We start from the raw sequence: 20,550 nt of genomic DNA, 5'->3' as shown, positions 1-20,550 counted from the left end.
CTAGAACTGAGTCCCTCCACTAGTTGCAAGAAAGAAGAGGCTGGTGGTGTGTATGCTAGGAGGAGTCCTTACCGTCATTCTCCAGAGACCCAGCTGCACCATTGTTAAAGATTTGATCAACATGATTCAGTATGAACTCAATCACCACCTGCTGGACCCGGACTGCAAGGAAGGCTGCATCTCCATTGCAACCAGTAGCTTCAATTTCTTTAGACCTACAGTGTGGAAGAAACACATTCAGTGAGTGAGTTTGCCTTACAACCTGAAGCAGCAAGGGGAGCCAGCTGGCCTTTTGCACAAGCCCCATCACCTAAATTGATACAGTTTATAGAATATTTTAACTAAGCCAATTAAAGGAACTCTCCAAAGGCTGTGAAGCCCAATAAACTGAACAAATTTGAAACAGTTACCAGGTACTCTACATTGCAATACTATAAACACTATCCTGTAAACATACAGAGATTGACTTTTGTTTTCTGCATAGTATGCTTTCCATTCCCCCTAACTGAAATGTGATCATTTATGAAATCATATGAAGCAGCTGATTCAGGTTGCAGCCAGCTGTGACTCCACCAAAACAAGCCAGTGAACCCTTAAGACAACAAAGGCCTTTGCAAGAAATTGTAACATACAGACCCCTAACTTCCGCCATATTGTAGCTATAACCAACAATGTCTTTGGAACTCAGTTTCCAAGTTAGCAGGGAGAAAGCTTAGGCTATTATCACCTAAATCACTTTTCATTCATATGTGCTTTAATGACCACTTAGCCACAGATTTGCCTTAAAAGGGGCTTCAATTCTGAAGAATCCCATCTGCATTTCAATCAGGGGGCTGCTCTGAGTTCCCCCAGGGTGGTGACACGGGGAGGGTGCAGTGGTTACCTGAGGAGGTTTGGCGCCCACACCAGGGCCAGGTTCCGGGCGTGCATGTTGGTCTTGCTGCTGAAGGAGGCAATGTGGGCCAGGTGTCGAATCAGGTATTCCAAGGTCCTAGAATGGTTTGTTTTTTGACAAAGAAACTTCAGTGCCTGTGCGAAGCCCAACATGTAGAGATAATTTCTAAGTTTGGATTTAAGAGACTCTACATATTTCTATCTTACGAATTTTGAAGGAATATTGGGAAGATGTCAAGACTGATGAAAGTAATTTTCTTGGGCGTAGGCACACTGGCCCAGGGTGGGGAAGGGGGTCCATCTTGTCAGATGTAAGCAGAGGCCTGTGGAGCACCAGCCAGAGACAGAACCAGGGAGTCACAGCACCTCATAGCCTGGAGGCTCTTAGTGGCCATTTGTTCCTCCTTTCCAGAAGGGTAGGATGGCCTCCACGCAGTTTTGAAATAGGCTCTTATCTAGGCTCGTTTTCATAAAAATTCTTCCAGCTACAGGGATTGTGGTACTTGTTAGGGAGCTAATTTCATAGATAAACAATATTTATTATTGCTACGAAGGTCTTTCTCATACCACATAAAAATCTGCCCCCTTGTAAAGAATGGGCAGGCATCGGGAACACTGGGAAAGGTGGCAAAATTAGGGGCTAAACTGTGAGAATGAAATGAAAGGATGAGATGATGTAGGGGATGGTACTGATGAGCAAACAGATCAATCAGCCAATGCTCAAGAGCCCATGGTCAACCCCTGTTGAAAAGCTACCTTGGTTGCCATAGATTTGGTTATGCTACAAATCTGGGTATGAACCAAGAATGCCACCAAGAGGCTTGTATGCATCATTGGAATGACTTCCTGAGGGATTCTGAGGGGTGTTCTGCAGGTGACTTGGAGACGGGCTGCTCCTTGCTGCCAATGGCCCTGGTCAGGCACCAATTCACTTCGATAATAGTGACCTGTTCACCAACTTCAAAATGCCCTTGAGAAAGCCTAAACTGGCTACTGTCCACTACATTGGCTCCTTTTCATGATGCCAGCCTCTTTGGTGTTACATTGCACTGAGAGACCACACGTTTCTTTTCCCAACGATTCTCACCTATAGTGGGATGGGGGAAGCTCCTGGATAACATTTTGGATTCGGGCCAGTTGGCCTTCTTTCGGGCAATGCGACACTGCCTCCTGTAGGGAAGAACAGAAAACAGCCAGTGAGTGCTTGAGAGCAGGACAGCCATCTCCATGTGTTGGGATCATTCGAGCCCTCGTACTCCAGCCTCACAACCATGCCCCGAGATCACCCTTCCAAGAAACATGCTTTACTATGAAAACAAGCAACCCACTACAGTTTCTGTTAGTTCTGGATGTGCAGGGTCTCACCTTGTGTGCACAGGAGGTGGTGGGCTGCCTGGGACTCTGGGCATCCTGAGATGGTTGCTAGGTGTCTTGTAAGAATGTGTAGAATCTTGGGTGTGTCTCAGGGGCAGAGAGCCACAGAGATTCACACAGAGAGATAAAGAGATAGAGACAGGCCCAGCATGGTAGTGCATGCCTGTTATCCTAGCTACTCAGGAGGCTAAGGTGGGAGGATTGCTTGAGCACAAGAGTTTGGATCCAGCCTAGTGACATAGTGCCACCCGTCTCTAAAAGAATAAATAAATAAATAAATAAATAAATAAAAGAGACAGAGATAGAATGAGATGGAGATGACAGGGCAGTACCAAGTCCATTCAGCCGGCTATCTTTGTGGGTGCAAACAGCTACTCCCCACGTAGCCCGTGACTACTCCATGACCTCAAAGACTTGGCTGCTGCCTGTTCTAGAAGCCAGGAAGCGGGGAAGATGTACCTTGCTCGGCAGGGATAACAGCATTGTCCCTGAAAGCTGGTGGCCTTGCCTAGACTTGCTCTCCAGTTACTTGCTGTGTGGGGATTTTGTTCCCCCATCAGCCCAAGTGCCTTCAAGGAGAGGCAGGAATAGCAATAAAGGCAGTGTGACTACAGGCTGGCCCACATCCGTCTCTCACCTGCTGGGGTTGCTGTAGGATGCAGGCACCCGTGCGCAGATTCCCTTGGTCCCTTCCCTGCGCCCCTGTTCTCAGAATCTGTCCTGCTCATGGCCCCTCCCGCTGTAGTGTGAGTGCTCATGAACTGCCAGCATCTGAGCAGTGCCTGAGTCTATGGTCCATGGTAACCACAGCTTGCTTTCTTTTTTCACTGAGATATAATTAATGTACATTAAAAATGTGCAGATCTTAAGCTATAGCTTAAGCTGAGTTTTTTCATATGTATATACCTAGGTAACCCACCTAGATCAAAATATACTTTAAAATGGGCTCTAAGATCTTGAATTTGGCCAGGCACAGTCGTTCATGCCTGTAATCTCAGCACTTTGTGATGCCAAGGCAGGCAGATCATGAGGTTACGAGATTGAGACCATCATAGCCAATACAGTGAAATCCCGTCTCTACTAAAATACAAAAATTAGCCAGGTGTGGTGGTGTGTGTCTGCAATCCCAGCTTCTTGGGAGGCTGAGGCAGGAGAATTCCTTGCACCATGGAGGCAGGGGTTGCAGTAAGCTGAGATCATGCCACTGCACTCCAGCCTGGCAACAGAGCAAGACTCTGTCGCAAAAAAAAAAAAAAAAAATATCTTTAATTCAGAGGCATACATCACTTACTCATACTCAGTCTTGGATTTCCTCCCAGTGCTAGAAACTTGCTTTACATTTATACATAATGAAAGGTACAATCATGGAATATCTTAATTAATTTGATAAATATTGCCCCTTGCCATATAACCCCAAATAAGATCTTAACTGTGGTGATGGTTTTCTTACGTTGTTCACCTCTGTTCAGTTTTTAGCTCCTGTGTGCTTACTGCATGTAAATACTGAATTTCACACTCTCAGTAATGAGAATTTTTAGGCACAGAAAAGTGGAAGGGAATTAACTTTACCAGCATCTTCAGTTCCTAGGACACACCAGCTAAGTATGATCTGTTTTAACCCGGAGGAGACCGCTGAGGTCTTACTCCAGCCTGGGCCTCCCAATCCCTCCCACTTTCTCCCCACAGGACTCCCTGCCATTATACTACTACAAGAATGCACTTATTTATTGGAGTTATTGCTTATTGTCTGTCTCCCTTGCTAGAACATAAGCTCTGTGAGTGCAGGGATGTGACGAATCCCTGCATCCAGAACAGTGCCTGGCGTACAGTAAGTGTGAGACATCAGGCCAGGGCTTTGCCCACCAAGTGTTTTCTTTTTTACCTTTTTTATTTAATTGAAGTAAAACAAATATACAGAAGCCCACCATGTTTTAAGGCAATCCAACTTCTCTGTGTGGAAATCTTGGGGTCTCGCATTTGAAGCAGAAGTGAGGAGAAACGTGGGACTGGGAGGATGACAGTCACAGGTGTCCCAATCTTCTGGTGGGTTTGCCAACCTAAGAACAGGCTCAGCCTAAGCAAGATCGCTGCCGCAATCCTCGCTTTGTGAGATATGCAGGGTGTAGGGTAGGGGCAAGAACAGGGCCTCTAGTAAGAATCCTGACACCTCCCTTTTCTTCCCTGGGGCTGCCATTTGGAAAACAGGATTGTGGAGAGGACCGTGGCTCTGCAAGGCAGTGGGAACCTCACAACAAGGAGCCAAGGGAGAGAAGCTCTGGGGGAGGGAAGGGCTGCGGGAATGCTCTGTGGACTCTCCCATGTTCTACTTTGCACACACAGGGAGGGGTGGGGAGCTTCTCTTCATCTCTCTGCAAAGCCAGAATCATGCTTCGCAAACATTGTACCACTAACCCCACCCTGCTTTAAAAAATGTGTCTGAGGAATAAAGGTGTAGGTCAATTTAACAACCCTCATGGAAAGTTCCTTTAATATCTTAGGAAGCTGTTAGTCATCTTTGTTCTCCAAGAGGCGGGACAGGCTCATCCCAAGATGCCTGCAGGTCCCATTTGGGATTGGCGTTTATTTCATTATTTTCAACCTCTCCCCATCCTACCCCAAACCTCTCAAGAAGCTTTCTAAATCCATGTTTTCCTTCTAGAGGGGCCTGACCGCTGCAAACTTATTTTTAGCTTCTCTACGTTCTCCCATTAGGACCACAGAATCCATAACTGGGCAACTGGGGAATGGGAGCGGGAATTTTACCTACTCCAATTTTTTGCCTATAAGACAATCTCACTCAGCATTAGCCGGCCAAGATGGATAATGGTTAAATCTTAGAAGATCTAGGATGAATCTGTGACTATTTGTTCTCTCCAAATCAGTATCAATAAGGACAGCTTCCTGCCCTTGGAGGATGCTGGCAGAGGCTGGGCTCTTGTCCTCTGTGGTAGGACCCTCACTCTGGGTTTCTGTTTACTCAAAGCCACCACAGTCCCTGAGCTCAAGTCCCGCTGCCTGGACAGGCCTGTCACCAGGGTGGCCCAACACAAACCGTCTGAGGCTCTCCCTTCCAACAGCATCCCCAGCTGCAACTTTAACTTTTTATTTATTACTTAAAATTATCAAACCATGTTTATTATTTTAAGGTATTTTAAGCTATTTACTTGATTTTTAAAAAGTAATTCATGCACATAATTTTTTTTTAAAAAAGGAAAGTATTCAAGAGCAGGTACAAGGAAAATTAACCTTCCTTCCAACTACAGACTCCAGAGGAAGCACTGTGTGTCCTTCAGGATAGCCGTTACACCTACGCCTTCGTTACGCCTGTGGAAGCAAGCACTCCTAAGTGAGCTGGTCCATCTGCAAATTCCCCTGCTCCGTCTCCCATCATATCCACCTGCCTTGCTCCATGCAGGCCGCGCTGGGCTCCACATGCCCCCTAAGCAAGCTCAGCGTGTCCCGGCTGCCCCAAGGCCTTTGCACCTGTGGTTTCTTCTTGGCACCCTGTTTTCTCAGATACCTGCATAATTTGTTCCTTCACTTTATTCTTGCCTCTGTTCAAATGTCGCCTCAGAAAGAGTCCTATGATTATCCTGTCTTAAACAGGAATCCACATCATTCTCTCTTCTGTGCCCTGCATTATTTTTCTTCATAGTACTTATCAATAGTTCTCATTATGGATCTACGTCTTACATTTGTGTATCATCTGTCCCTTCCATTAAAATGTAAGTTTCACAAGCCCAAGGATTTTCTCTGCTCTGTTCACCATTAAATCTCTGCACCTAGAACTGTGCCTACCAAGTGTACATAGTAGATGCCCAATAAATACTGTTGAATGGAAGGAGGTGAATGAGTCAATATTTTGCTTTGTGCTTGAAAATGCTAAATAGCCATATTTGGGCCACCCTTCCAGAACACTGCCATCCTACGATCATTCCCCATCATGATGAATACCAGCATTGCAGAGGCAGCTCCTTTTCACTCTGGGCTCCTGACAGGATGAACGATATCCTGGTTTGCCCAAGACTGAGAGTTTTCCTGGAACATGACATTTTTGGTGTTGAAACAGGGAGAGTCCCTGGCAAACCAAGACAATTGGCTACTGTCCCCTTTTGCAGCCATATTGAGCTCACAACCAGCCTGCCTTTGCCTGTTACAAGGTGTCAGTTGTCTGCCTTAAGTGCTATTGCTTTTTTTGTTTTTTGTTTTGAGACAGAGTATCATTCTGTCGCCCAGGCTGGAGTGCAGTGGCGACTCACTGCAACCTCCACCTTCCAGGTTGAAGCAATTCTCCTGCCTTAGTATCATGAGAAGCTGGGATTACTGGTGCACATCACCAGGCCTGCATAATTTTTGTATTTTTAATAGAGATGAGGTTTTCACCATGTTGGCCAGGCTGATCTCTAACTCCTGACCTCAAGTGATCTGCCTGCCTTGGCCTCCCAAAGTGTTGGGATTACAGGGGTAAGCCACTCAGCCCAACCCTAAGTGACATTTCAAATATAGTTGCTAGTCAACAGACCTGTAGGAAAATATTTCCTAAGTAACAGTTACCAAAATTTCCAGTAGCGAGCAGGTAAGTACAACAATGAATAAAATAAACACAGTTCCTGTCATTGAGAAGCTTACGATTTAACCCAAGGAGACTAACACATAAAGACATTATTTTGGCCAGGGCTTGATGGCACATGCCTGTAGCCCTAGCTACTCTGGAGGCCGAAGCAGGAGGGTTGCTGGACCCCCTGTTTGAGGTTACAGTGAGTTATGATTATACCACTGCACTCCAGACTAGGGGACAGTGCAAGAGTGCATCTCTAAAATAAATAAATTTTGAAAAACTTAAAAAGATACTATTTCAGCATAAATTAAATATACATTCTGACAGGTGAAAATTTTAATTAAAAAAGAAAAAGGCAAATACATAATTTAACACCTCTCTAAATGGCCTTCTAAAAATCTCCAGTCAGCAACTTTTTCCTGTTTGGGGTATAATAATTTTAGCTGGATCAATCTGAACAAAACTAAATGTTTCCTAAAATAAATGTTGGTGTTCTTTTCTGATAAAAATGAAATGTAATGTAGTATGTTGAATAACTGCTCTCAAAGATATCAAATCCTAATTCCTGGAACCTGTGTTACCTTATTTGGAAAAGAGTCTTTGTAGATGGGTTAAATTAAGGATGTTGAGTGGGGAGATTATCCTCGATTATCTGGGTGCGTCCTAAATGCAGTCATAGGTATCTATATAGGAGGCGGACAGAGGGAGATTTGACACAGACAGAAGAAAAGGCAATGTGGCCCTGGAGGCAGAGACAGGAGTGATGCACCAACAAGCCAAGGAACGTCAGCAGCCATCAGAAGATGGGAGGGGCAAGGAACAGATTTTCCTCTAGAGCCTCTGGAGAGAGCACACCCTGCTGAAACCTTGACTTCAGCCCAGTGAAGCTAATTTCAGACTGCTGGCCTCCACAGCTGTGAGAGAATAGGTTTCTGCTGTTTAAGTCATCTAGTTTATGGAAACTGGTTATAGCAGCAACAGGAAACTAATAAATGCACTCAAAACTAAAGTAGGAAATTTGCAGAAAATAAAAAATCCCCTTTTATCACATCATCCAGAAATAATCGCTACTAATCTACTTACAGGTAAAGAAAAAAAAAAAAAGCAGTTTGATCAGGCCTCCAAGCACCAAACGTGAACACTGGCTTAATTTCCTATTTAGTTGCAGATATTACTTCCCCCCCCCATTTAACGCTATATTATGGCATGTTTTTCTGGTTTTATGTCACTATAAAGGAATACTGTATTAGTCCTTTTTCACAATGCCATAAGAACTACCTGAGACTGGGTAATTTCTGAATAAAAGAGGTTTAATTGACTCACAGTTCCACAGGCTTAACAGGAAGCACGGCTAGGAGGCCTCAAGAAACATAATCACGGCAGAAGGTGAAGGGGAAGCAAGCATGCCTTACCATGGCAGAGCAGGACAGAGAGAGAGAGCGCGCTAAGAGGGAACTGCCACACACTTGAACCATCAGATCTTGTAAGAGCTCGTTCACCATCATGAGAACAACATAGGGAAAACCACCCCCATGATCTGTCACTCCCACCAGGTCTTTCCCTCGGCACAATTCAAGATGAGATTTGTGTGGGGACAGAACCAAACCATATCTCATACCTAAGACTGGGTGATTTATATAGAAAAGAGGTTGAATCGGTTCATGGTTCTACACACTGCACAAGCATGTCCAGCATCTGCTTCTGGTGAGGGCGACAAGAAGCTAACAGTCATGGTGTAAGGCGAAGAAAGAACTGGTGACATTACATGCGAGAGAGTGAGCACGAGAGAGCAAAGTGGGAGGTCCCAAACTCTAACCAGATCTCACAGGAACTAGGAGTGAACTCATTCATCACCAAGGGGATGATGCTAAGCCATTCATGCCATTCATGAGGAATCAACCCCCATGATTCAGTCACCTCCCACCAGGAACCTACCTCCAACATTAGGGATTACATTTCAACATGAGATTTAGAGGGGACAAGCCTCCAAACCATATCATATGATTAGTAAATATTTTTCAAAACTGTGACTTTTCATAGCTACACAGTTTTCACAATGATAGGTTTATCATTTATTTAAATCACCTTCTATTGTTACATATGTACTCTCCAAAATGTTGATATTGTGTATAATATCGCAATGGACATAATTGTACATCAATTATTTGTGTGCACATCTGATTATTACCCTAGAATGGAGTCCTAGAAATAGAGTTACTGGATTAAGGAATATGAGCATTTTAGTACCCTTGATAGTAATTTCATGTGATTTTTGGGGATGTCCAACCAATTTGCACTTCCAACAGAAAACTATAAAAAAGCCAGTTTCACCATAGGCTTGCTAGTATGAAATGGTAACATTAAAAATTATTTAATGTGCAACTATATTATTCTAATACATTGATACTTTTTAAAGAATTCAATTCTTTTTTTATGAATTATCTATTGAGATCCTTCGCTTATTTGTTTAGTGAGGTATTATGTGTTTTACTTCTTTTTATCGATAGGTAGGTGTTCCATATAATTAAAGAACATTAATCCCCTGTCATCTTTATGGTAAATAGTTATATTTAGTCATTTGCCTTTTAATTTTGTTAATATATTTTAATAAAGAAAAATAGTTTATATGTAGTTCAGTTTTAAAGTCTGTTTTTTTGTGACTTTTTTCTTTGCTTTTATGGTTAGGAAACCCTTCTCCACCCTGAAATCTGCTAAATGGTAAAGACACAACTTGATTTCCTCCTTTCCCAATAGTTAGCCAGTTTTCCTGGCACTGTTTATGACATTTTTCCTCCAATACTTTATTTCACTATAAGTTATTTAATACCAAAGCCTTAATTAAGTGTCATTAACTCTATTTTTAAGTAGTTTGGGAGTTATGAGACAGAACTAAATCTTTACCTCCACCAACTAGCTGTACCACCCCAGGCAAGAGTCACTCTGAGCCTCATTTTAATGCTCTATATAAGAAACAACAAAACCTACCTCAAAGGGTTATTTTCAGAATTAAATGAAATAATATTTACAATGAGTTTATCGTATAGTAAGTACTCAATTAATGACATCTATTATCATTATTAGTATTATTAGCCCATTAATATTTTTCTAATTCATCATTCCATTAAGATATTCTTCTATGACCATTATTAAAAAGTCAAAAATAACAGATACTGGTGAGGTTTGGAGAAATGAGAACACTTACACACTGTCGGCAGTATAAATCAATGCAACTGTTGTGGAAAGCAGTGAGGCAATTCCCCAAAGAGCTAAAAACAGAACTATTATTTACCCCAGCAATCCCTCTACTGGGTATATATCCAAAGGAACATAAATCTTTCTACCATAAGATACAAACACACTTAGGTTCATTGAAGCATTATTCACAATAGCAAAGACATGGAATCAACCTAAATGCCCATCAACAGCAGATTGGATAAAGAAAATATGGTACATACACACCATGCGATACTATGCAGCCATAAAAAAGAATGAGATCATGTCCTTTGCAGGAACATGGATGAAGCTGAGGGCCAATATCCTCAGCAAACTAATGCAGGAACAGAAAACCAAATACTGCATGTTCTCACTTATAAGTGGGAGCTAAATGAGGAGAACACATGGACACAAAGAAAAGAACAACAGACATTGGGGACTACTTGATTGGGACTAGGCTTAGTACCTGGGTGACAAAATAATTATACGAACCCCTGTGACACAAGTTTACCCATATAACAAACCTGAACATGTACCCCAAACCTAAAATAAAAATTAAAAAAAGCATTATTTCAGGCTGGGCGCAGTGGCTCACGCCTGTAATCCCAGCACTTTGTGGGGCTAAGGCAAGCAGATCATGAGGTCAAGAGATCGAGACCATCCTGACCAACATGGTGAAACCCCATCTCTACTAAAAATACAAAAATTAGCTGGGTGTGGTGGCGTGTGCCTGTGATCCCAGCTACTCAGGAAGCTGAGGCAGGAGAATCACTTGAACTCAGGAGGTAGAGGTTACAGTGAGCTAAGATCATGCCACTGCACTCCAGCCTGGTGACAGAGTGAGGCTCCGACTCAAAATAAAAACAAACAAACGTATTATTCTACTTTAGCTATATAAGTAGGTTTAAGTAAACTATAGGGAGAATGTGTGACAACGTAAAACAGCTATTTCCATACGAAGGTTTGCTTATATTATCTGTGATCAAAAAATCTATTAAATGATACATTCTCCACCATAGTTAACTTCACTAGGTTCTATATATATAGAATTAGCTGTTATAACAAAATGACCCTGTTTTTTAGTGTCAATAAACTGTTTCAATACAATGTCAGATTTCCTTCAAATCTGATGGCAGGTTGACAAGTTGCCTTGGTATTTTTCAGTTGCTGTGAGAAAACAGAATGATTAGCAATATCAGAGAACAGGAGGGGAGGGACAAATACAGGTTTCATTCTGAGCCTGTAGATAAGAGCTAAGGAGAAACTGTATTTCTAAAGCTCCTAGACGAAGAATTCCTATCTATCCCCAACTATAATAGAGTGAGATACTAGTTAAAAGAAATTAGACTCATTCAGTTAATCAAAAATGACATTTCATACTGTCCTATTCAAAGATGATAATATTGTACTGACAAGAGGATTATGACTATATTGAAAACAAAAAAGTCTTACAAATAAAAGCAACAACAAAGTATTATTTTTAGTTGATTCAGATTGACAAATAATTTAACCAACTGGAAATACCCAGGGTTGGAAAGTCTGCAGGGAAAAGAGCATTCCTTGTCTTTCTGGAGGCAGACTGGCAATATGCGACAAAATTTTAAACAATAACTTTTTACTCAGCAAATTTACTTCAATGATTTTTCCCTAAGGATATAAACAAACAAAAATAGGATAAAAATATATGTGAAAAATGTGTATTATAATGTTTATAAAAGCAACATGTTGAGGGACAAAAAACCTAAATGTCCATCAGTAGGAGCTTGGTTTCAGAAATCAAGGCACATATGAGAGAATGTGCTGTAAATATAGTGCCTTCATATATTTCTTACACACAAAGAGGGTCACATTGTTGAATTAAAAGCATCCCAAACACCAATATGTAGTACTGAGGAGTGAGTGTGTGTGTGTGTGGTAAGATCTGTTAACATCTGTTACTACAGATATAGTTAATATTTGTTAGATCTGTTAATAGCAAATATGCCTGGGGTGTGGAATCTCAAGTGATTTGTGATTTATACTTTCTCCTTTATACTTTTCCGTATTGCTTTAATTTTTGCAATAAAATTTTATTTTGATTTTGTAAAACAAAACACAAACCACAACAAAAACACTATGAAAAGAATAAAGATGGAAGGAAATACTTACAATATGATAATTGTAGTTGTCTTTGGTCTTTAAGGAGACAGGCCAATGGTTCCTTTCTACCTTCCTTCATTTTTCATAATGTCTTTTATTAAATAGGCTTACTCTTAAAGTGATAAAATGCTTACATATGGTGAAAGTGATTATAATCTGACAGACCCACGTGAAGCTCACACCTTTCCTCTTGGTTCCTAGGAAAGACTCTTCTGTGGTCCCATGGGTAGCAGTGGACATTATTTACAACTTAGCCATGTAGACTGGAGGCTACCTTACCTTCTGCCTTAGATCTGACCGAGAGGGGTCCCCAAACCAATGACAACTCTATGCCAGCTGGTACATGTTGACTTCTCTAGTGGTCAACATTTATGCACAAGTTTTTTTTTATGTGCTTTGGACTAGTTTTTGTTTGTTTTTCTTTTTTTGTCTTCATTTCCCTCTCCCCACTTTTAATTTTGTTTTTTCCTTTTTTAAATTCTTTAAGTATATATAACCAGAAGATTTTGTTTTGTTTTGTTTTTGTTGTTGTTGTTTTTGCTAAAAACTAATATATTTTTAGTGGGTAAAATTATGAAAGTTAAAGAAGCAGGAAAAACTATCTGTAATCCCATCACTGAAAAGAATAACTGTTAGTCTTTTGAACATTCTTCCTTTAAATCCTTTCTTAATACACAGTTATGCATTTAGTTTTTCTTCAATTATCATTTGAGTATTTCCCTGTACCACTGGAAACTCCTAAACAAAATTTTATAGTTCAACCCCATTGTTAAGAAATAGCATTCATTTATTCCTGTATTATTTCAAATTGAAGAATCTTTCATATACTCAAAATAAATTTATTACAGGAGCCATGAGAAATGTTCCCTCCCACTATTAGTGACTAGATCTGGTCTTTACCCAAAATTGTAACCTTGCCTAATTTCACTTTCAACCATCCCTCTCCGACTACCATACTTTAACACTTCATTGACTTCACTGGGATGGTCTACTTTTACATTGCTACTTATCTACCTTGTGCCCTTACTTCCTTTCCTATCTACGCTAAATTCCATGTTCAATTATTTCAATGCCTCCAGCATACACTATCATCTCTCTCATTCCTCTTTGCCGGTTGAACCCCAACCCTGGTTAAACTCAGCCCTCTGCCTGCTCTATACCTTCTCCCATGCAACCAAGTGTTCAAGCCCTGTTTTCATGCTATCTCTACAGACATTCTTTAAGCATTTATTATTCTTTCTGCTTTCCTATGGGTGACCTATTTGGTGACTATACAGCTGCTGCTTAGGTGTTTCACTAATGCCCATCCATCCTCTCCACCAACCCAACTCACTGACCTATCCTGCTCTCCCTCTTGGCTGTTTTCCTCATATTCTTTTCTCTTTCCAGCTTTCTGACCACTCTTGACATTTGTTTGTTCCCTCTTCTCTCTCTACTCACCCACCTCTTTCCTCAGCCCACAAAAGAAACACAGAGGGAATGGTCTGATAAAAAAGCTAGCAGTGGGTGTAGCATGAGGAGTTTCAGGTTCCTGTCCTGCCTCTGCTGTGTGACCTTGGGCCAGCCACTTTACTTCTGGGGTTCTCAGTTTCCTCCTTATACAATAAGGAGGATTCAGTTGAATAAACATGGAGATAATTCAGCCCAGCTCTTAAAACAAACAAAATGATTCTGAAAATTCAAGAAAGAAAAATTTAGCAAACAGTTCCACTACCCTATTTTCCTTACAATATTATCCTACTTCCTTCACCATGCTAAGATAATGTCAACCATCTGGTGAGTGTTATTATTGTTATTTTAGTGCTGAAACTCTTCTTGGCCCATCCATGCATCCCACCCAGTAACCATAATGGAAATCCAAACACTCACCGTGAATTTCTCATAGAGCTCATAAGTCAGGAGGGGGTTGGGCAGCTCCCTAAAGTAGAGCTTGCAGAGCGAGCCCACACAGTGGATGTCCTGGAGGTACACTTCCCTTGTCAGATCTGGACATTGATCTGAGCCAAACTCTTGCCTGAAACAACACAGACGGAGACATAACAATCCCAGGGAGTGTGTGTTCCATGTCAGCAGCTGCTTGGCTGCTTAGGGGTAAAAAGACCCCAAACTGCTGATTCTGACTATATTTTTGACCTTAATTCAAAAAGATCTTCTACTCCAGGCATGAGGAAGTCACAGGAAGACTTCCATTTCAGGTTTGGGTCTTCCTTGCAAAATATGCTGTGATTAGAAAGACATAATGCTCATTTATAAATGGATTTCCCATGGCACAATGTCTGCAGTCTTGGTTATCAACATTGGGGAAATATCAAAACAACTTATCAAAAAGTCCTATTGAGATTTGTTTTTCCAAAACATTGTTCAAAATGAATTTCCCTTTCTTACAGGACAGACTGAAACTAGGGTAGGTCAGGTTGTTGTCACTCATCTCTGTATATCCATGTCAACAAACTTGTTTTATCTGGAGATTCAAACCCAAAGTTTGAGAATTTTAATCGACTGTCTTTTTGGTGCTCAACAGAACCTTCTAGGCTGCCTGATGGCGACTCCTACAGGACAGATGAATTTATAACTATCTTCTTAAACAATCTATAGTGGGGTGTCTTAGAACATCATCCAATTTCAGGCCTGAAAAACATTTAGAAAACATTTCCTAAAAAAGGTTACATGAATATACTACCTCAAATAATATATATATTAATACTTACAACAAGTTAAAATCTGTTTTAAAATGACAATACGAGCTTTACTATAGAAGAGAAGTGAAGCTTTTTGAGAGTATTCACTTAGTCAACCAATGGTAATAAAGTCAACAGGACTCTCAGAATTAGCATTTTTGAAACAGCTCACTGCCCATTCTCCTGTTTTCTAGGCTGACCCCTTTAATGAAGGGTAGGGAAATCCCTGATGCTTTCAGAACCTAAAAGAAACTGAGTGGAGCTTTGAAAGAGAACTATGCTATGTTTTTATTTATTTATTTATTTATTAATGGAGTTTTGCTCTTTTTGCCCAGGTTAGAGTGCAGTGGCATAATCTCAGCTCACTGCAACCTCTGCCTCCTAGTTTCAAGCGATTCTTCTGCCTCAGACTCCTGAGTAGCTGGGATTACAGGTGCTCACCACCACGCCCAGCTACTTTTTGTGTTTTTAGTAGAGACGGGGTTTCACCATGTTGGCCAGGCTAGTCTCGAACTCCTGACCGCAGGTGATCCACCGGCCTTGGCCTCCCAAAGGGCTGGGATTACAGGCGTGAGCCACTGCGCCCGGCCCATGCTGTTTTATAAGAAAACTATGCCATGCTATGTTCTCTTGGCATAGTTCTCTTTTAAAAAGAGAATGTTTTAAAGAGAGTAGAACAAGAGCAATCTAGAGCTTACTCATTTATTTAGCCAAAGATTTCTCTTGTCAAGGATAAGGTCAGGGCTGAAATAAAAAATAATTAGTTACCACCCAAGTGTCCTTCCAGGATGCTACCTACTGTGTAGTGTATTTCAAACCATCAAGAAGTATTTGCCATTGAAACTCTAATAAATGGAGCACTAGTAAATTAGTGAAATTATGTAAACACATAAATTCAAAAAAATCTATGGCTGCAAAAAACCAATTTTTTTCAACAGCTATCACTTTAGTAGGAAAAAAAGAAAGATGTTCTAGTTCTTTGGTATAATTTAATTATAATCCAAATCTGGGGGAAAAGGGCAGAAACCAAGCAGGAGAAAAAATATGCAAACTGAATTACCTGCACAACTTATTAAATTTTACATATTAGCCTTGTAATAATAATGTTTTTATTGTTTTAAAAGTCTACATTTATAACTAAAGAACATATAATAAATATAGGTAATAATGTTATAATTAAAATAACATTAAATTATGTTCCTTTTGCTGTTAAGGAACAATATGTAAAATATGTAAATCTATTGTTTAAATCATATAAAATTATTTATATATATATATATATACTCTGTCTTTTCTATACTTTCTGTATGTATATAAAACACATACATAACTGTGTTTTGTAGAAAAAGTTTTGCTTTCTTTATTGAATGTGATAGAAATTTTTTCCAAACGTTAGGATAAATCCATAGAATTGGAAATAGTTCACCCATCAGTAATTTTTTAAATCCCAGCATCAATTAGAGACAGGTACAGTCATACAGGCTTCTGATTTCTCAACCAGACAAAACCTCAAATGTTGAGGGTGTGCCAGCAGAAAAACTGACGTGGATCTCAGGGTTCTAAACACTAAGCAACAGGAACCTAATCTAACCAAGATTTGGGCAGGCAAGGGAATGATAATAAATCATGCTTTCCTTAACTTGTAATTTAAATCATTTGAGTTAAATCAAATTTGCCTAAGAAGAATATATCTGGTGCAAGGCAAAGAAACAGATTGAAAGCCCTAGGAGCTTTTGTTAGAAAGAATTACATCAGGCTGGAGAGTTTCCTGATTAGATTAAGAACAGTCAGGCATCTGAAACCCACTGCATCTGATCTTCGGTGCTGCCACACTTCCCTCAGTTCCTTTGGGTTTTTAATACTCTGGACGCTGGTGGACAGAGGTATGGACACAGGAAGAATCATGGGAGAATTCTTTTGGGGCTATTCTTTTAGATTACCTTAGCCGTTGTATGTTTGAGGTGACTCCTGAAAGCCGATAGATTCCATCCACGATGCCGTGAGTCTCTATAAATTCTGCACAGCTCTTCAAAACATATGGAACTATGTAGAGGAAAAGAAAAAAAATTAAGTATTAGATGTAAGTCTACCTGTCCTTTAAAGATATCCTTTTAAAAATCCAGGAAACTTCAAAGAGATATAAGTATGGAACTCATATGACTTGCAAGTGGAAATGATTACTTGTAAGTGGTAGGTATGATATTCCTTTCGTACTAAAAAAAAATCATAGGGCTTTGCTAAATAACTTTTTTTGTTGTTTTATTCTGTTTTATTTTTGTTTTTTTGAGACAGACTCTTACTCTGTTGCCCAGGCTGGAATGCAGTGGTGCGATCCTGGCTCACTGCAAACTCCGCTTCCTGGGTTCAAGGAATTCTTCCACCTCATCCTCCCAAGTAGTTGGGATTATAGGCACCTGCCACCACACCCAGCAAATTTTTGTATTTTTAGTAGAGACAGGGTTTTGCCATGTTGGCCAGGCTCATCTCCAACTCCTGACCTTAGGTGATCCACCCGCCTTGGCCTCCCAAGTGCTGGGATTACAGGGATGAACCACCACACCCTACCAAGAATTGTTTTTTTAAATAATTTAAAAAATATTTGGTGAGCTTGGACATTCCACAACTTGGTCTCTTCATTTCATTGGTTCTCCAAGTATGGTCTCCTGACCAGCAGCACCAGCATCTCCTGGAAAGTTAGAAATTCAAATCTTCAGCCAGACCTATTAACTCAGAAATTTTGGGGTGGGGCCCAGCAATCTATGCTTTTTAACAAACCCTCTAGGTGACTCTGATGCATGCAATAATTAGAGAGCCACTGCTTTATTCTAAACATGAAGCCATCAAGGTAGAGGCAAATTTACTGAAGTCTCATGATTACTTGTTACTTATAAAAAATAATTGATACACTAGAAAATGCTTACAATACAATTAGATTTTTTAAAAGTTTTTTTAGAAGACATAAATTGAATATACATTGTAAATTCAGTTATATTTTAAAAAATTCGAAGGAAAAAAGACTGGGAGAAAATATGCCAGAATGTTGAAGGTGATTTAAAGGTCAAAGTGATAAAATGTGTGTGTGTGTGTGTGTGTGTGTGTGTATGTTTTTTTAAAGGTGAGAACTCCCCTCCCCACTCGCATGGATCAAAACCAGTCACTGATTTAATGGACAACATAAAAGGGACTGACAGGACCTCGAGTTCCTGCCTCTCCAGAGGCTCAGTGCCCTGGTAGAAGGTCTGGGCTATGCTGTTCTCTCCTGGCGGCTGACTGAGAGAACAGCCAGCTCAGTGTCCCAGAGGGACAGATACAGGCCTTCTGGATGGTACAGAGACAGCAGCAAATCACTTGCCACTTTGGCCCCTGGACAGATGCACTTGAGGTCCCCCACTGTGAGACTGCCGTGAATGGTCATTTGGGATGGAACAACCCAACCCGCCCAACAACCAGCTGAAGGCTCTGAAGTCTCCAGTGGCTCCTGGAGGCTCCCACAGTGATGTGGGACCTCTATGAATTAACGCTTGGGTTATTACTATGCTTATATTTCCCACACATACTCAATCCATTAATGCTGTAGATGAGACCAGTGCGAATTCATTAATGCTTATTACATATACTCATGTCTACACACAATTCTAAGCTGGACTGTATCTTTACGTAGGCAGACATAAGGCATTCAGACTCAACATTCTACCTGAATTATCTATTATGACATACTCTAAGCACTCCTTTCCCTTGTGGCCTTCAAGTAATGGAATGCATAGCCTTTGAGAGGCAGCAGAATACTTTAAGTATTGTGAACTTAAAGTATTCTGCTGCCTCTCAAAGGCTGTGCATTCCCAGAGCATTCCTCTCCAACACACATCCATGGTTTACCCCTCAGGGAATGGACTTGGAATTGGAAATATTGAGGCCAGAGACAACAGAGGTGGAACCACTTCCTAGGAGTGAGCACAGCGTGGGAGAAGGGTGTGATGGGGGGTGCTGTGGGAATGCGCAGGGGTCCAGGGCCTCTGCCTGTCTTCAACCAGAGAGCTATGATTTGATCTGTTTTATAAAATAGGGTTCTTGGTGAGATTTTGTTTCCCATGCTCATGCAAATAGATAAATAGAAATAGTTCTAGTGATACCTAAAGTCCCTCTCTCTCTCAAAATCCCTTGTGGGAACAATGATGGTTGGCTCTTTCCCACCACACCTAACTGTTTGGTAACCTGACACCATACAGTCTATGGTTGAGGGTGCAGATTTGGATACTAAACAATCTTGGGCAAAACATACAAGGATTCTGTTTCTTAGTTTCCGTGTGTGTAAAATGAGGATAATACTGATATTAATCTTTTAGCTAGGACTGAGATAATACTTACAAATACTTAGCACAGACCCTGGCATATAAGAAGCATTCCACAATGACCAGTATTATTTCTACTTGGAACTTATCTATAATACAAACATATAATTTGATTTTCTTGGTGAAAACAGAGCTTGTCTCTTCCTGTTCAGTGGGCAGTTGGGGTAGATGACCAACCTCATACAGGTCAAAACTCATCTTTACTTCCTTTTTCTTTCTTTTCTTTTCTTTTCTTTTGTTTTTTCCAGACAGACTCTCCCAGGCTGGAGTGCAATGGTGTGATCTCTGCCCACTGCAACTTCAGCCTCCCATGTTCAATGGATTCTCCTGCCTCAGCCTCCCAAGTAGCTGGGATTACATGTGCCTGCCACCACGCCCGGCTAATTTTTGTATTTTTAGTACAGACAGTGTTTCATCATGTTGGCCAGGCTGATCTCGAACTCTCGATCTCAGGTGATCCACTCGCCTCGGTCTCCCAAAGCGCTGGGATTACAGGTGTGAGCCACCATGCCCAGCCTCATTGCTACTTCTTAGAACGGCTGTTGTGTCCTCCTTTAGCAAATTTTTTGATTTGAGAGTAATTTTGCTTCCATGGGATGTCTTTTCTTTGCATGTGGGTGTATCTTTACAGCACAAAGGCAGTAGGATCCAACAGCATAAGGCATGTGAGTTAGCAGTCTGGGAGCGATGCCTGGTGCTCAGGGTGTTCTGCATTTCAGGTCTGTACCATAATGTATGGCTGTTGTGCTGTGCAGGGCACAAGTGGATTTAAGAACTCGGAACACTCACAGGAGGACTCAAGTACAAAAGCCTTGGACTTTAAGGACCTTGATAAAGAACACCCCGCAAAAGGGGCAGTGCAGGGTAACCAACCTGTTCCAGCCCGTTTTCAGATGGGGGCCTCCCAGTACCATAGCTCTCAGCTGCAGCACTTCAGGCTCCATTTGTCTTAAAGGTGGGTAAAACATATTCTGAGACAGAGCCTTTGTCATAAGTTTATTCTGGCTTTGGTACAGAGGCCTTAGAACCTCTCGTCCATGGCTCTGTTTAAGTGGGAGGCAATATTAAAACAATCCAAGGAAAGAGGTCATAATCCCAATCACTGTGGAATGTTAGCTTTCCTGGATTTCTCATCTTGGGCTGAGTTGGAAGACATAGGAATTCTCCATCATTGTGACTTGGTAATGGGAAAGGACTCAACCTCTGTGTAATCATCCAGCTCTAGACATTAGAGCTGCGGTTCTCAGACTGGTCCCTGGATCAGGTCCTGTAGCCCAGCATCCTCTAGATGATTCTGATGTACTCAAAAGTTGAAGAACCACCAGGGGCAGTGGCTCATGCCTGT

The 20,550-nt window shown here is 41.1% G+C and overlaps 1 protein-coding gene across 1 annotated transcript in view; it reads right to left on the bottom strand.

Annotated features, from left to right (window-relative positions):
* The window catches only part of ARHGAP31 (Rho GTPase activating protein 31), a 114,268-nt gene that overhangs the window by 30,421 nt on the left and 63,297 nt on the right, over positions 1-20,550 (bottom strand). Inside the window, exons 2-6 of the mRNA XM_017518912.2 lie at positions 16,797-16,899; positions 14,048-14,192; positions 1,982-2,064; positions 884-991; positions 73-215 (exon numbers count right to left, since the gene is read on the bottom strand). Of these exons, the coding sequence (XP_017374401.1) occupies positions 73-215; positions 884-991; positions 1,982-2,064; positions 14,048-14,192; positions 16,797-16,899 (582 nt within the window). The remainder of the gene's footprint in view (positions 1-72; positions 216-883; positions 992-1,981; positions 2,065-14,047; positions 14,193-16,796; positions 16,900-20,550) is intronic.

The sequence above is a fragment of the Cebus imitator genome, unplaced genomic scaffold, assembly GCF_001604975.1.
Source record: "Cebus imitator isolate Cc_AM_T3 unplaced genomic scaffold, Cebus_imitator-1.0 Scaffold713, whole genome shotgun sequence".
Taxonomy (NCBI): Eukaryota; Metazoa; Chordata; class Mammalia; order Primates; family Cebidae; genus Cebus; species Cebus imitator.
The sequence above is the reverse complement of the archived record's forward strand: the minus strand, read 5'-3'. Positions and strand labels throughout refer to the sequence as shown.